Below are 13,570 nucleotides of genomic sequence, written 5' to 3'. Positions count from 1 at the left end.
ATGACTGGTCATAGTCCTGCTATCTAGGATCTTATAGTCTAGTGGAGACATAGGACACAATGAGGAATGAATGCATCATAGTTGAAGCACAAAATGCTCTGAGTAAAATGGGAAAGAAGCTATCAATTGTATGTGAAATGGGGAGGGGGAGTTGTGATGATGTATCGGAAGACTCAAAGCAAAGAGGAGAGGGTACCTAGTCTGAAGAGCCAAGAAAGAGCAGAAAGTGGACTGTCATTTGAGGAAATTTAACCCGAAAATGTACAGAACCACAGAAGTGCATGTTCTTTGTCCTCAGGAAATGGTGAGGAGTGTCTATAAAACATAAATTTATGGGAGAATGAGGAAAAAGAGATTAGAAAAGTAAATTAGTGCCTCACTTTGGAGATCTGGGATACCATGTAAAGAATTTGGACATCATTTTTTTATCTTATAGGCAGTGGGGAGCCAATATAATATTATTATTATTAATATAATATATTAATATAAAGTATAACATAATATAAAGTGTATATTTTTAAATATATTTTATTTTAAATATATATCTGATAAAGATAATATCAAGAATCAAACTAAAGAGCAATTATAGCTACACAGGTAAAAATCCCAAGTACATAGAAAAATGTTATCAGGAGCTCTACACTCAGCGTGGAGTCTCCTTGTCCCTCTCCCTCTGCTCCTCCCCTGTCCCCTGCTTGCGTGTTCTGTCTCTCAAATAAATAAATACATAAAATCTTTTTTAAAAAATTTAAAAAATGTTATCAGGAGTTATCTCTGCAAAGTATAGGTGATTTCTTTTCTTTACATATTAAACATGTAGTTTGCATTTTCAAATTTTTTACAATAAGCCCATATACCATTTAAAACTAGTAAAAGGTAAACATTTGATATTAATTTCTGATATTTTAAAGAAATCAGGGATGGCAGTCCAAGATTTGTGTAGAAGGATAGGATTTTTATTGTATTATTACTTAGAGTAGTAAAAATTGGTGAGAGACCCCCTAAATGAACAAATATAAGAGAATATTAATTCAAATTCTATATAATGGAGCATCATGTACCCAATTAAAATGCTATTCTAATATTATTTAAGGACATGACATGCAGTTACATAAAAAAGATATATAACTACACTTGATTCCCATTGCAACACATCTGCGTTTTGAAACTATAAGGAAGAACAATAAAATGTTAACAGTGGTTATCTCTCAGTAGAGGGATACTATTTGACTTAACGTAACTTTTTTGGGTTCTCTCAAATATTTATCTCTATATGCAGACTTTGATTTATAATCAGAAAAAAATAACCTTTACTTTTAAAACATTCTACCATGATACGAAATTTGGAATAAATTAGAAATGGAATGTACTTTATTTTTACTTTATATATGAGTCAGCCATATAACCACAGTCACCAAGGTGGCAATTTTGGCTCACTTTTTAAATTTGGCCTTTCACCAAGTAGAGAAAAGGTTTAACAGTGGGCAAGCGGCATTCCCGAACTCGTGCAGGCCCCTCCCTTCCCCTGCCCTCTTAATACTGCCCAGGCTCTCATCACTTTGTGGTGCCAGTTGCTGAACTTAATGTCCTGATAAAAAGCAGTGGACAGGGCGTCTGGGTGGCTCAGTCATTAAGCATCTGCCTTTGGCTCAGGTCATGATCCCAGGGTCCTCGGATCGAGTCCCACATCGGGCTCCCTGCTCTGCAGGAAGCCTGCTTCTCCCTCTCCCACTCCCCCTGCTTGTGTTCCGGCTCTCGCTATCTCTCTCTCTCTCTGTCAAATAAATAAATAAATAAATAAATAAAATCTAAAAAAAAAAAAAAAGCAGTGGACATTGGACGCAGGCAAAGATTTGCTCTTGATCTGTGTGATCCTGGCAATACCATGTAATTATCTTTGAGTTTTAATTTTTTTTATCTTTCACATGAGGGTGATAAAACTAATGCATAGGGGTATTGAAAGATTAAATGAGGTCCTCTAACAAATAAATGGTGCTTAATAAGTGTTAACCTTTTTCCTATTTGCTTCTCTTTAGTTTTTAAAAATTATTTCTCTTTAAAAGCCTCCTATTCTCTTTCTTGCAAAATACCAACATCTTCTTTATTTTTTTCCCTTTCTCTTCATCTTTAAATCATAGAATTTGTTTATTAACCTTCAGTCCCAGTTATCAAAATGCCAATGATCTTTTCTTTGGTCTGTCTGAATTCTTCAGACCACATCTGCATTTATTTATAATTTCTTCATTCTTTTTTCTTTAACTGTTACCTATTGCCCATTCATAAATTTTTAAATACTCAGAGTTGTCTGTAGAAAGAGAATCACATCTAAGATGTTGTTTATGTCTTTTGATCAAATTTATGTCTAAAATATAAGAAAATTTGAAATATTTAATTAGTTCTTGCAAAAATCATACCATTGTGCTAATTTTCAGTAGTCTTACTTGTTTTTTTAATGTATTTTCTTCTTTCTGAAATTTACTATTTTTATCTTTTTTAGTTTTGCATTAAATCAATACATTGTTATTATATAAAGCACCGACAGTATGAAAACATTAAAAATATTAAGAAAAGTCACTATTTTCTACCCAAAATGCCACTCATGTCCCTTCCTATCATAAACTAATTGTACCCATTGGAGGTAATCAATGTTAATGGTTTCATGTCTATTTTTTCCCCTCGCTATCAATTATTAGTGTCTTCAAAAGAGTACCCTGTGTTCCTGGGTTTGACAATTTGTTCCAAAGAACTCCTGATCTTCAAAAACATCTTAAGTGAATTATGAACTAGCCTAATATTTTTGAAGATGGGAAGTATTTCATAGGGAAAATGAAGAAATTAATTGTGTTTTAATTAAGTTTGCTTGGGAAGGCAAGCATGACAACTCTGGGAACAGAACCTCCAGGTCCAGGATTCAATCCTTGGTTCCTACTCAGGGAAATAGCTGTCTTTTCACTTAAGCTGAAGAACATGTCATGATCAGAACCTGTAACTAAATAAAACAGGAGCTTTCACCTTCATACATTTTCCTTACCAAGGATTCTTTTTATTTTCACTGATAATGCAAAAAATTGAAATTTGGCTGAAGTTTCCCTTGGTGTACCAGATTCCAATTTCATATTATTCCAGTTGCTTCTTAATCACCAGTCCCTTAAACTCTGACTCTGCCTCATTTCCAACCCCCATCCTCAGTTACCACCCCTTCCCTAGAATCACAGTGAACCCACATTCGTACAGTCTTCTCTCTCATAAGCTTCAGATACAGCTTCCTCTCACTAAGTCTGTATATTTAATGAGGATCAATATATTCCTTCTTCCAAAGTACTGCTTTTTACAGAAAACAAAGGCTGAACTAGATGGAGTGAAACTCCCAATTGTAGAAATAAGACCTCTGGAAGCAGATGAGGATAGTATTATTTTTGTCATAAAAACAATCTTTTGAGGTCCTCAAAATCCCACTACCTCTACTTAATTAAATAAAAGAGCCCATGTAACTGCCTAGTGCTATAACTCATCTGTTGTTCCTGATAGAAGATAAGACTGACTTTCTTTTCTCTAAATGTTTATTTCTACTTGTTGGGAATTTTGACATAAAGATTTAGAGATTGTTGAAAGTAGAATCAGCCACAAAACTTCTCTGCCCTTGCAACTAATTTAGGAAAAGAATCTTAAATGGATTTTAGCATAAATGAAGTGAACTACACAGCCAACTCAACAAATGTGAAAGGAATGTTATATTCCTCAGATTTAATCAGTGTAAAACCTTAATGCCCTTCTGAATTTATATATTCCCATACTACTCAGGATGTTAAAGCATGTCACAGATTATTAAACAGCCCGTCTGGTTTACCTGAACCCACAGGATTAATTTAAGGTCTTAAGCAGATAAACATAGATTAAAACTATTAATATCAATATGCCAAGTCTTTAAAAAAATTATACCACCAAAATGATTGACCTAGAATACCAAATGCTACCTCTCATTATTTTCAGCACATAAAAATGTGCTTTTTGTTTCTTAATAGCAGACTTTGTGATCCCTGTGCTACCATATTCTCCAAATGAGGGTTTGGCCTCAGTCAAATTATTCTATTAATCTAATAGGCTTTTCAGCTGTAATCCATATGCATGAAATTATGACATTTAGGCATGGCAAAATAGTTTCAATTAGTCAAACGCTTTTTTAAATCAGGAACTTTAAATATTTAAAGTACACAGCCAGAAATTTTACATCATTCATTCATTTCTTTTGTCTCTTTCATCACATCAGTGATTGTTGTGAATTTTGCTTCTATAACATCTCTCTTATCTATTCCCTACTCATCATTTCACTTCTACTTCTTTAGTTCAGCTACTTAACATTTCTAGGTTGGACCATTGCAATAGCCTTCTAACTGGTGAGTCTTCCTGTCTTTTTCAACTCTTCTCATCTCCCTTGCACACTGCTCTTAGAAGGATCTTTCTGGGGCACCTGGGTGGCTCAGTGGGTTAAGCATCCGACTTTTGATCTGGGCTCAGGTCATGATCTCAGGGTCATGGTATCAAGCCCCCAGTTGGGCTCCATTATCAGTGGGGAGTCTGCTTGAGATTCTCTCCGTCTCCCTCTGCCCCTCCTGCTTGTGCTCTCTTTCTCTATGATAAATAAATAAATATTTTTTTTAAAAAAGAAGGATCTTTCTAAATCACAGATTTGATCATTTTATTTTGTACTTGAAAGTGCTTAACGGGTTCCAGTTGCCTCTGGTATAAATTCTAAATTCATTAGCAAGGCACAGAGGCCTCCTGTTATTTAAAGCCAGATTTCCTTTCTTGTCTTGTTTAAAGTTGGATCTCCCTCCCTCCCTCTCACACACCGTACTCCAGCCTATAAAGTCCCTTTCGCTTGCTCCCTGGCATCCTGCTTTTTCACAGCTCTGTCTTGGTCCATAGTGCTTTCTCTGTTTGCCTTTTTTCCTTTTATCTCCTTGGAGGCTATTTCTTTATCTTCGAAAATTCCAGTAAAGGATCACTTGCTCCATGAAGTTTTTTCTCGATCCCATGTGTAGAATCGAATAATCTCTTCTTTGTGTCTATTCTTCTCACAAGGTGCTTGGACATGCCTAGTCTTCCTTCTTATCGCACTCCCCTGATGGAATTAAACGCTCCATCTTGTGAATGTTCTTTGTTACAGTGCTTGGGGCATGCCTTGTCTCCCACTCCCAGGGTGTAAGCTCCTGACAGCAGGGCCTCCTCACTTTTGTGTCCCCCGGTCTTTGCCTATGCCTAAAAGACATTTAGAATATATTCTTCAAATAAATTTTAAGTATTTTATTCTCCAAGTTTCCTAGCATCTTGAATATTATTCACATTGCAAAGATCTTAGCCTCTTGAATGATTGTTCAGAATTATTTTTGTTGATGGAATTCTATTTTCAGTGTGTTTCACACTTGCAGCACTTGTGATATTTAAACTAATACTTAAAGAATATGCATCCTCTAAGCTTTCAAAACAAATGGACCATGGTATCCCTAAATAAATATTCAACTTGGGATAAAAAATATGGGTGAAAATAATGAAAATTTGATTACAAGTCTATTTTGCAGATCATGGAAGTAACTGGAAGATTGTTTCCTGTACTTAATATGCTTCAAATCACCTGGAACACTTGAAAAACTAGAGACCCCTGAGTCCCATTCAGAATCTCCTTTGTGGAGCTGGGAAATCTGTATATAAAACAAAACATTCAAAAATATCCTCCAAGTGATTCTGATCCAGTCAGTCCCTAAAATAGCATTAGGAAATTACTGATTTAAGAGATCTGAGGTAAATTTGATACACAGACAAGATCAGAAATTACATTTTCAAAGATGAATCGCAAGAAATTTAACAATGATTGAAACTTCACTTTGTTTAACACCTCTTGCTAGACATATAGCTGAAATTCTACAGAATTTGAAAGCAGGAATTACTCTTCACTAATCCCATACTTTTTTTCCTTTATGTTGCTGCCCCTGAAAATGCTATACTACTTAAAGGTGCCATAAACAGCATGGTTAATGTCAGGTGATATTTCCAAGATTTTAATGAAATTTAAAAATATACAATCATTCCAAAATGTATATTCCTGTTGCTTGACAATAAACCTTAATAATTAAAGATAGGTTACAAAAGCATGAGAGCTGTCTGGTCTCATGATTACCATGTAATTTTAAAGAAAAAAATAGAAACATCACAGAAGTACATTTGTAGTTTGCAATATCTGGGATTAAGCCAATTAAACCACTTCAACATTGTCAACAAAAAAATGGACTCATGGGGCACCTGGCTGGCTCAGTTGGTTAAGCGTCTGACTCTTGGTTTCAGCTCAGGTCTTGATCTCATGGGTAGTGAGCTCCAGCTGGCATTGGGCTCCGTGCTCAGCTGGGAGTCTGCTTGATAATTCTCTCCCTCTTCCTCTCACCCCCTCTCTAAAATGAATTTTTTTAAAAAAAGAATGAACTCCTTTTGGTATTCCTCTTTCATTTTTTTCAAAGATTTTATTTATTTGAGTGAAAGAGCACTGGGGGCAGGGGCAGAGGGAGAAGCAGACTCCCCACTGAGCGGGGAGCCTCCTGTGGGGCTCGATCCCAGGACCGTGAGATCATGACCTGAGCCGACGGCAAACGCTTAACCAGCTCAGCCACCCAAGCTCCCCTCCTCTTCCTGCTTCTCATTTTTAAACCCCCTGTACCATGTGTACCTTATAGCCAAAAAAATAAAAAAGCAGCTCTAACTACATTTGAATGAAGTACTCCATGCTGGTTCTGAACTTTTTCACATTAGTGATTTATTTCCATCTCTATGCTCAAACGCTACCCTCTCAGAGAGGCTTTTCTGACCACACTATAAAATAAATGCTCTGTGCCCCCCACCCTTCTCTATGCACAACAGCCTGCTGTATTTTCCCTTTTCTGACCAATTACATAATTGTCATTTGTCTCTAACCACTGGAATTTAAGTTCCATTAAAGTAGTGACTATTTCTGTCTGTTCACTATGTGGCCCATTAGAAAGTCCAAATGAATATTTTTACATAATTAGTACATATGCCTAAGAATTTCAGCTTACTGACTGCACTAGTGAGTGATGTTTAGAAGTATAGGTTCCGGGCGCCTGGGTGGCTCAGGAGGTTGAGCGTCTGCCTTCGGTTCAGGTCATGATCCCAGGGTCCGGGGATTGAGTCCCTTCTCCCTCCGCCTCTGCCTCTCTCTCTTTCTGTCTCTCATGAATAAATAAATAAAAAGCTTTAAAAAAAAAAAAAAGCATAGGTTCCCCAACATGATATATATATATAGAGAGATATAGATATATAGATATATAGTTATATAATGCACATAGTGTAGTGACCACAACTGTCCCTGAACTGCCCCCCTTATTCTCTCCTCCCCCAAATACATATCCATTTCCCACCTTACACACACACACACACACACACACACACACACACACACACAGCCCATGATTGCTGTCATACACCATACAGTGGATATATCTAAATTACGGTTTCTTGCTGCATTTTGTGGTTTGGGAGTTAACAAGTCAATCTGCATGGGTTGATTTTGTAGCTCATCATCATCGTGGTGGTGCCAGTTAGCTAGTATCTGAGCTTTAGATGATGCAGATTCTCAAGTCCCCCAGAAAGTTTCCCAAGAACAATATTTCCAGGGGTGATACAGCATTTTTTTGTGTGATTTATAACATCGTTCCAAAGGATATTGTAATCCATTGGAGCATCAGCTGTAGATATTTCCATCACAGGTATGCAGACAGGTTCTATGTGCTAAGAATTAGGACAAAAAGCTGAAATGGTTTCTGTGACAAGGCATAGCATAAATGGTATAAGAGAGCCATGATAGCAAATCCTGACTTTGCTACTAGTTTAGTAGTGTTACCTTTGGCAAGGTACCTGACGTTCTAAACAATGGTTTCCTGTTCTGTAAAATGGGGATAATTATACCTACGTGATAAAATCGTTGTAAGGACTAAATTAAATAATGGTATATATAAAGCAACCACTTGCCACCAGCTGAATAGTTGAAATGGCAGTTATTTAAGTAAAACTTTTTTTTTCATTCCCCATGAGGGCACTCAATTTGGTGCTAGAAGTACAGTACTACTCAAGTACTATTTGTTGATTTGTTAACCTATCCTATTATACTCCTTGGAGACCCTTCTATAATCATCTTACTTAACAAACAGGGCATGGAAAAGAACATGTTACAATCAAGACAGTTTTGGTACTCATGAATTCAAGGTAATCTTGTTCTAAAATTAGAAAATGGCAGTTTGTGTGTATCATTAAAAATAAAAACAATAGCAACAACAAAATGCATAAGAGGTAGAATGAGACTTTATATTCAATATAATCTTTCTGTCTCAAGATAGCTCTTTAGAGGAAGAGGTAGGTTTAAATCATGGCTAAGATGAATAATCATAATAGTTCTACTGAAGGAAGGTGAACAACTTTTAGAGTGTCCAGATACCTACTTTTAATTTTGCATGCCAACAGGCAGAGTTACTGGAATTTGTAATATAAAGAATAACTTGTTGAATTGCGGGGTTAGTTATATTTACATGCACGCATATATACCCACAAACACATACTATCCTTCTGTCTGTAACAAATTTGTTTTCCCAACTAGGTTTACTTGGAATTTTGTGAAATATGTTTCTTTTTCTTAAGTCTGTATGAGTGGTGGGTTGAGTACTAGGGGCAGGGGAGAAGGTGGCAGAATGTGAAAAATTTCACCATAAAACTATCATGCATGTGACTGACTTACGGATTCAACAGATTTGACTTAACCAGTCTTGTTTTAAATAACCACCAAACCACTGTTGTTCTTTAGGACTGCAAACTATCACACTATGTTCCTCTTAGTTTGGAAAATTCTTTGTCAATAGTAACGAATTCAGACTTTCACTCATCCTTCCAGCATAGTAAAAAGTACATATAATTTAGTGATCAAATCCAATGTCAGCCATTGATTAGTTGAATGACTTTTGTTACAAAAAAATTTTTGTTTTTTAAAGTCCGATTTCCTTGATTTGTAAAATGGAAAAAAAGATAGCTACCCCAAAAGACTTACTCTTACAGAAATCAAGTGTGTGTCTCTCTCTCTCTATATATATATTTATAACATGTTTATATCACATGCATTTAGTTTGTATATATATGTAAAGCACCACATAGTAAGGTTTAAAACATGTTCTGCTTAATTGAAAATGTAGCCACTTTGTAGAATACACGTTAGATGTTTCCTTGAATAGTGTAAATAGCAGCCTTTTCTAGAGGAAAGAATAACATTCACTATTTGTTCTCTCATTACAGGCTTATGAAAAAATTGCTTACCTTCTCACCAACTTAGGTAAGTCCTTCATTTTTACTTCACTCCTTAGTAAAAGAATAACATATGGGCATATCAGTCTGTAGTTGCTTTATGTACTCTAGCATTTTTAATGTCAACTTCAGTTATGTAAATTGTCAATCAAAATGAAAGACATGCATGGGAAGTTGGAGCAAATTACATAACTATAGAGAGGCAGTGCATGTAGCTACAGAATCTCCTTCCTTGAAATTATTAGCAAACCTAGCTCTCCCTATATGGGAGTGCTTTTCTCCCCCTACCTTTTCAGTTCTTTGGGTTTTTCCCCCAATTTTTATTTTTATCAAAATATTGTACTACATATACATAATTTAAAAGACAAAATAATGTTAAGAAATTTATAATTAAGGGGTGCCTGAGTGGCACAGTCAGTTATGTGTTCCTGAGTTTCAGCTCAGGTCATGATCTCAGGGTCCTTGGATCAAGCCCCGCATAGGGCTCCATGCTCAGCATGGAGTCTCCTTGAAATTCTCGCCCTCTCCCTCTGCACCTCCTGCTTGTGCTGTCTCTCTCTCTTTCTCTCTCTCTCTCTCAAATAAATAAAATCTTTTTAAAAAAATAAATGTATAATTAAAACCCATACTCTGCCACATTACCCCTTCTTATTTTCCTTTTTCCTGAGAGACTACTTTTTTTTTTAATTTTAGCAATTTCTTTCGTTATTTCCTACTGTATTTCTAAATAGCATGTTTCTCTGACACTCTTGGATTTTTCAGGTTTGGGAAACTATTGCCTTCCCCTTATAAATGACAAGAACTTAGGTTTTAACGTTCCCTACAGTGTTCTGTCCTTGCACACTTTCCCATCTATCACCTGTTATACCACACACTCTCTTTCCTCCTTCCAAAGTAGTTATATTCAACAGATTTGAATTTTTAGCCAAATTAATAATTAATGTTTACATCATTGTTTCTATTTAACTATTTTTATATGTAAGACGTGGTATGTACTATGATTGTTTCCTTTCTTAGACAATCTTTATATTTTCATGAAGCTAATAATAGCACTTTTTTCTTTAATTTTCTACATACTTTCTTAATTTATCCCAAACTTTCTGCCTCAACTCTGAATGGTCTCTAAATACTTTCAAAGCCATCAGGTATGCTGCTAATTTTATTTTCTTCTTAGAGTTCCCCTTCCTGAACCCATTGTTTACTCCACTCTCAAGGGCCTACTGCTTTCTCTCTTCCGTGCTCTGGGAATTCCTTTTACCTTTATTTCTCAGTTGGATACCACTCTTTGGACCCTTCTGTCTCCTTTTGTCTTGACTTAATTCCTTATTTTGCTGCCTGGAAAGTAAATTTCTTGAGACCTTATGTGTCTGAAACTGTTTTTCTCTATCCTCAAACTTGATTTTTGGTGTCTCGGTTTGGGGAACAAAATTTTGATTATAGAGCAATTTGAGCAGTGATCTTTCATTGTTTGAAAACTCACCAGATCCCAGGCACTGAGCTGGACACTCCTCATGCATTTTGTTTTATTGACATCACAATTCCATGACAGTAGGATCCCTATTTTATTAATTAGAAAATGAAAATAAGTTAAATAAGTAGAATTTAAACCCAGATGTGGCAGAGTCCACTTAATTATGGTGGAATAACTATATGACTCCACTTTTGCTTCCCCTATAATGTATTTACAAGTACCAGTAATAACAAAAGGAACATTGTGTAGAGGGAAGAACTGGGTCCTAGGTCAGGCTCTGGAAATAAGTGGTCATATTACTTGGAAATTATGTGACTATGAGCAAGTTTTCTCTCTCCATTCTTTGTTTTCCTCCTTCCCCCATTCCCCCCGCTCCTTCTCTTCCTTTGGTTCTTCCTCTGTTTTTGTTTTTTTGAGTCTCAGATTTTGTTATTGGTAAAATGAGAATGATAACATTTCCTAAACTGTTGTGGATTGGCTGCCCAACATATGACAAGTGTTCAATAAATGGGAATGATCTGTTGTATTGTTCTTAAACCCTGTGAGCTACAGTTTCTGCAGCTGGATAATGAAGCACTTAAACTAGATGTCTGAAAGCTTTCTTCCACCTCTGATTCTCCATATTCATTTGCTTTTGAAGTCTTTCATACCCAGGATGGAAGCAAATCTAAGGAAGTGATTTGAAGGATCATAATAGTAGGAATAGAACAGTTATTTGTGTTAAGTACCAGGAGAACCAAAGTTTGCACTTGATATCTGATTTTTCCATCTATAACTCATGACATAGTGCCTATGGATTCATAACAATTAATAATGAATGGACTATATTAATTTAAATTAGCAAAAATATCAATATTTTGTTTGAAATAATGTCATTGTGTATATAGAAATTAGGTTTTACTTCCTGGTAGAGGTCACACAGTTTTTATTTAAAGGATCTTTTAAACTTTATGTTTCTTGACTTATTTTTTAGCCAAATATTTTATTTTCAAAAGTCACCAAAAAAAATCAGTTTCAATTCTATTACATTTTTTATGTGAGAAGAAATATATAATATTTGATCCAAAGTAATGTTTTTTTTTCAGTTTGGTTTTATGGTCCAAATAACAAATTATTTATAATAATAAAGTATCCGTAGTATGAATTATCTACAAAAAAATGAACATGGATCCCAAGAAACAAATTAAGCTAAACAATTAAGTTTCAGTTTTGTCATAGAGGTCAATTCAGGAACAAGAGCACATATATCAAGAAAATAGTAACAAAAAATCAGATGTTGCCGAGCCTGGGTGGCTCAGTTGGTTAAGCGACTGCCTTCGGCTCAGGTCATGATCCTGGAGTCCCTGGATCGAGTCCCGCATCGGGCTCCCTGCTCGGTGGGGAGTCTGCTTCTCCCTCTGACCCTCCTCCCTCTCATGCTCTCTGTCTCTCATTCTCTCTCTCAAATAAATAAATAAAATCTTTAAAAAAAAAAAAATCAGATGTTGCCATGTAAATATTAGGCAAACCAGAATTTAAGATCTGTTTGAGTGGGAAAGAGAAATACATCATACTGATAAACAGTCTGCCAAGTCAGTGTAATAGTCATGATTTCTATACATCTTTTTATAAACCTTCAAAATACAGAAAGCAAAACATGATAGAAATACCAAAAAAATTGACAAATCCACAATCAAATATAAGCTAGGATATAAAATATTTGAATATCATAACTAACAATCTTCTCTTTAAATATATATAAACTGTATGCTCAACAAAAAATATCTACTCCTCCCAAACACTTAATACATAGACAAAATATATCCAAGTAATTTGACCACAAATGAAACCAACTTTTTTGCTCCAAAGCAGAAATCACGCAGAAACATTTGTGGATCATGATGCAATAAAATTAGAAATGGAGATCCAAAAACAAACTACACAATGGGGATTTTTTTTTTTAAATCCATATTCTCAGTTCCAGATAAGTTTTGTACTAAATTTACAAACTGTTTAGGATGAAACAATCGTGAAAACACAACCCACCAAAACCCTGGGGGAATGTGGGCTCTCTTGGCTGCTCTCACTAGTGCCCGCCCACCGGTCAGCCTTGGGGATGCCCCACAGACCCCTGTCACTTCTGGCACATATTGTAGTTGGGCTTGGAATCCCCCAGGACCTATTCCTATTCTGTGACCGGATTATGCACACATTTTGGCCCACCTTTTCCTTAAATCAGATCCCATCTGTTTTCTATCTTCCTTGAATTCTTTAATTATATGAAAATATATATTAGCTGTGCATACAGATCTTCTATCATTATTTGGATCCTGGGTGGGAGCAGGGGCTACAGTCCATCCTGCCATCTTAGTTCAGTCTCTTGCATCATTTTGTTTTGTTTTAAGAGTCATAGAAACATAAGATGTGAGAGTAGACAGGTTCTTGAAATCATCTTGCCTAAACTCCTTGTTTCTTTTTTTCTTTTTAAAGATTTTATTTATTTATTCATGAGAGATAGAGAGAGAGGCAGAGGCAGAGGGAGAAGCGGGCTCCCCGCGGAGCAGGGAGCCCGATGCGGGACTCGATCCCAGGACCCTGGGATCATGATCTGAGCTGAAGGCAGACGCTTAACCGACTGAGCCACCCAGGCGTCCCAGAACTCCTTGTTTCATAAATGTTAAAACTGGTCCCAAAAAAGATGTAAAGAGATCTACCTGAGATTACCAGAAAATTAGGTATAAAGTTGAGATAGGAGCCTAGCTCCTATGA

The 13,570-nt window shown here is 35.9% G+C and overlaps 1 protein-coding gene across 1 annotated transcript in view; it reads left to right on the top strand.

Annotated features, from left to right (window-relative positions):
* ANO3 (anoctamin 3) overlaps window positions 1-13,570 on the top strand; it is a 400,310-nt gene that overhangs the window by 363,185 nt on the left and 23,555 nt on the right. The window contains exon 19 of the mRNA XM_064575888.1: window positions 9,343-9,379. Coding sequence (XP_064431958.1) covers window positions 9,343-9,379 — 37 coding nt within the window. The remainder of the gene's footprint in view (window positions 1-9,342; window positions 9,380-13,570) is intronic.

Source organism: Mirounga angustirostris, unplaced genomic scaffold (assembly GCF_029215605.1).
Source record: "Mirounga angustirostris isolate CCGP_5_RB_7025 unplaced genomic scaffold, mMirAng1.0.hap1 SCAF_13, whole genome shotgun sequence".
NCBI lineage: Eukaryota > Metazoa > Chordata > Mammalia > Carnivora > Phocidae > Mirounga > Mirounga angustirostris.
The sequence above is the reverse complement of the archived record's forward strand: the minus strand, read 5'-3'. Positions and strand labels throughout refer to the sequence as shown.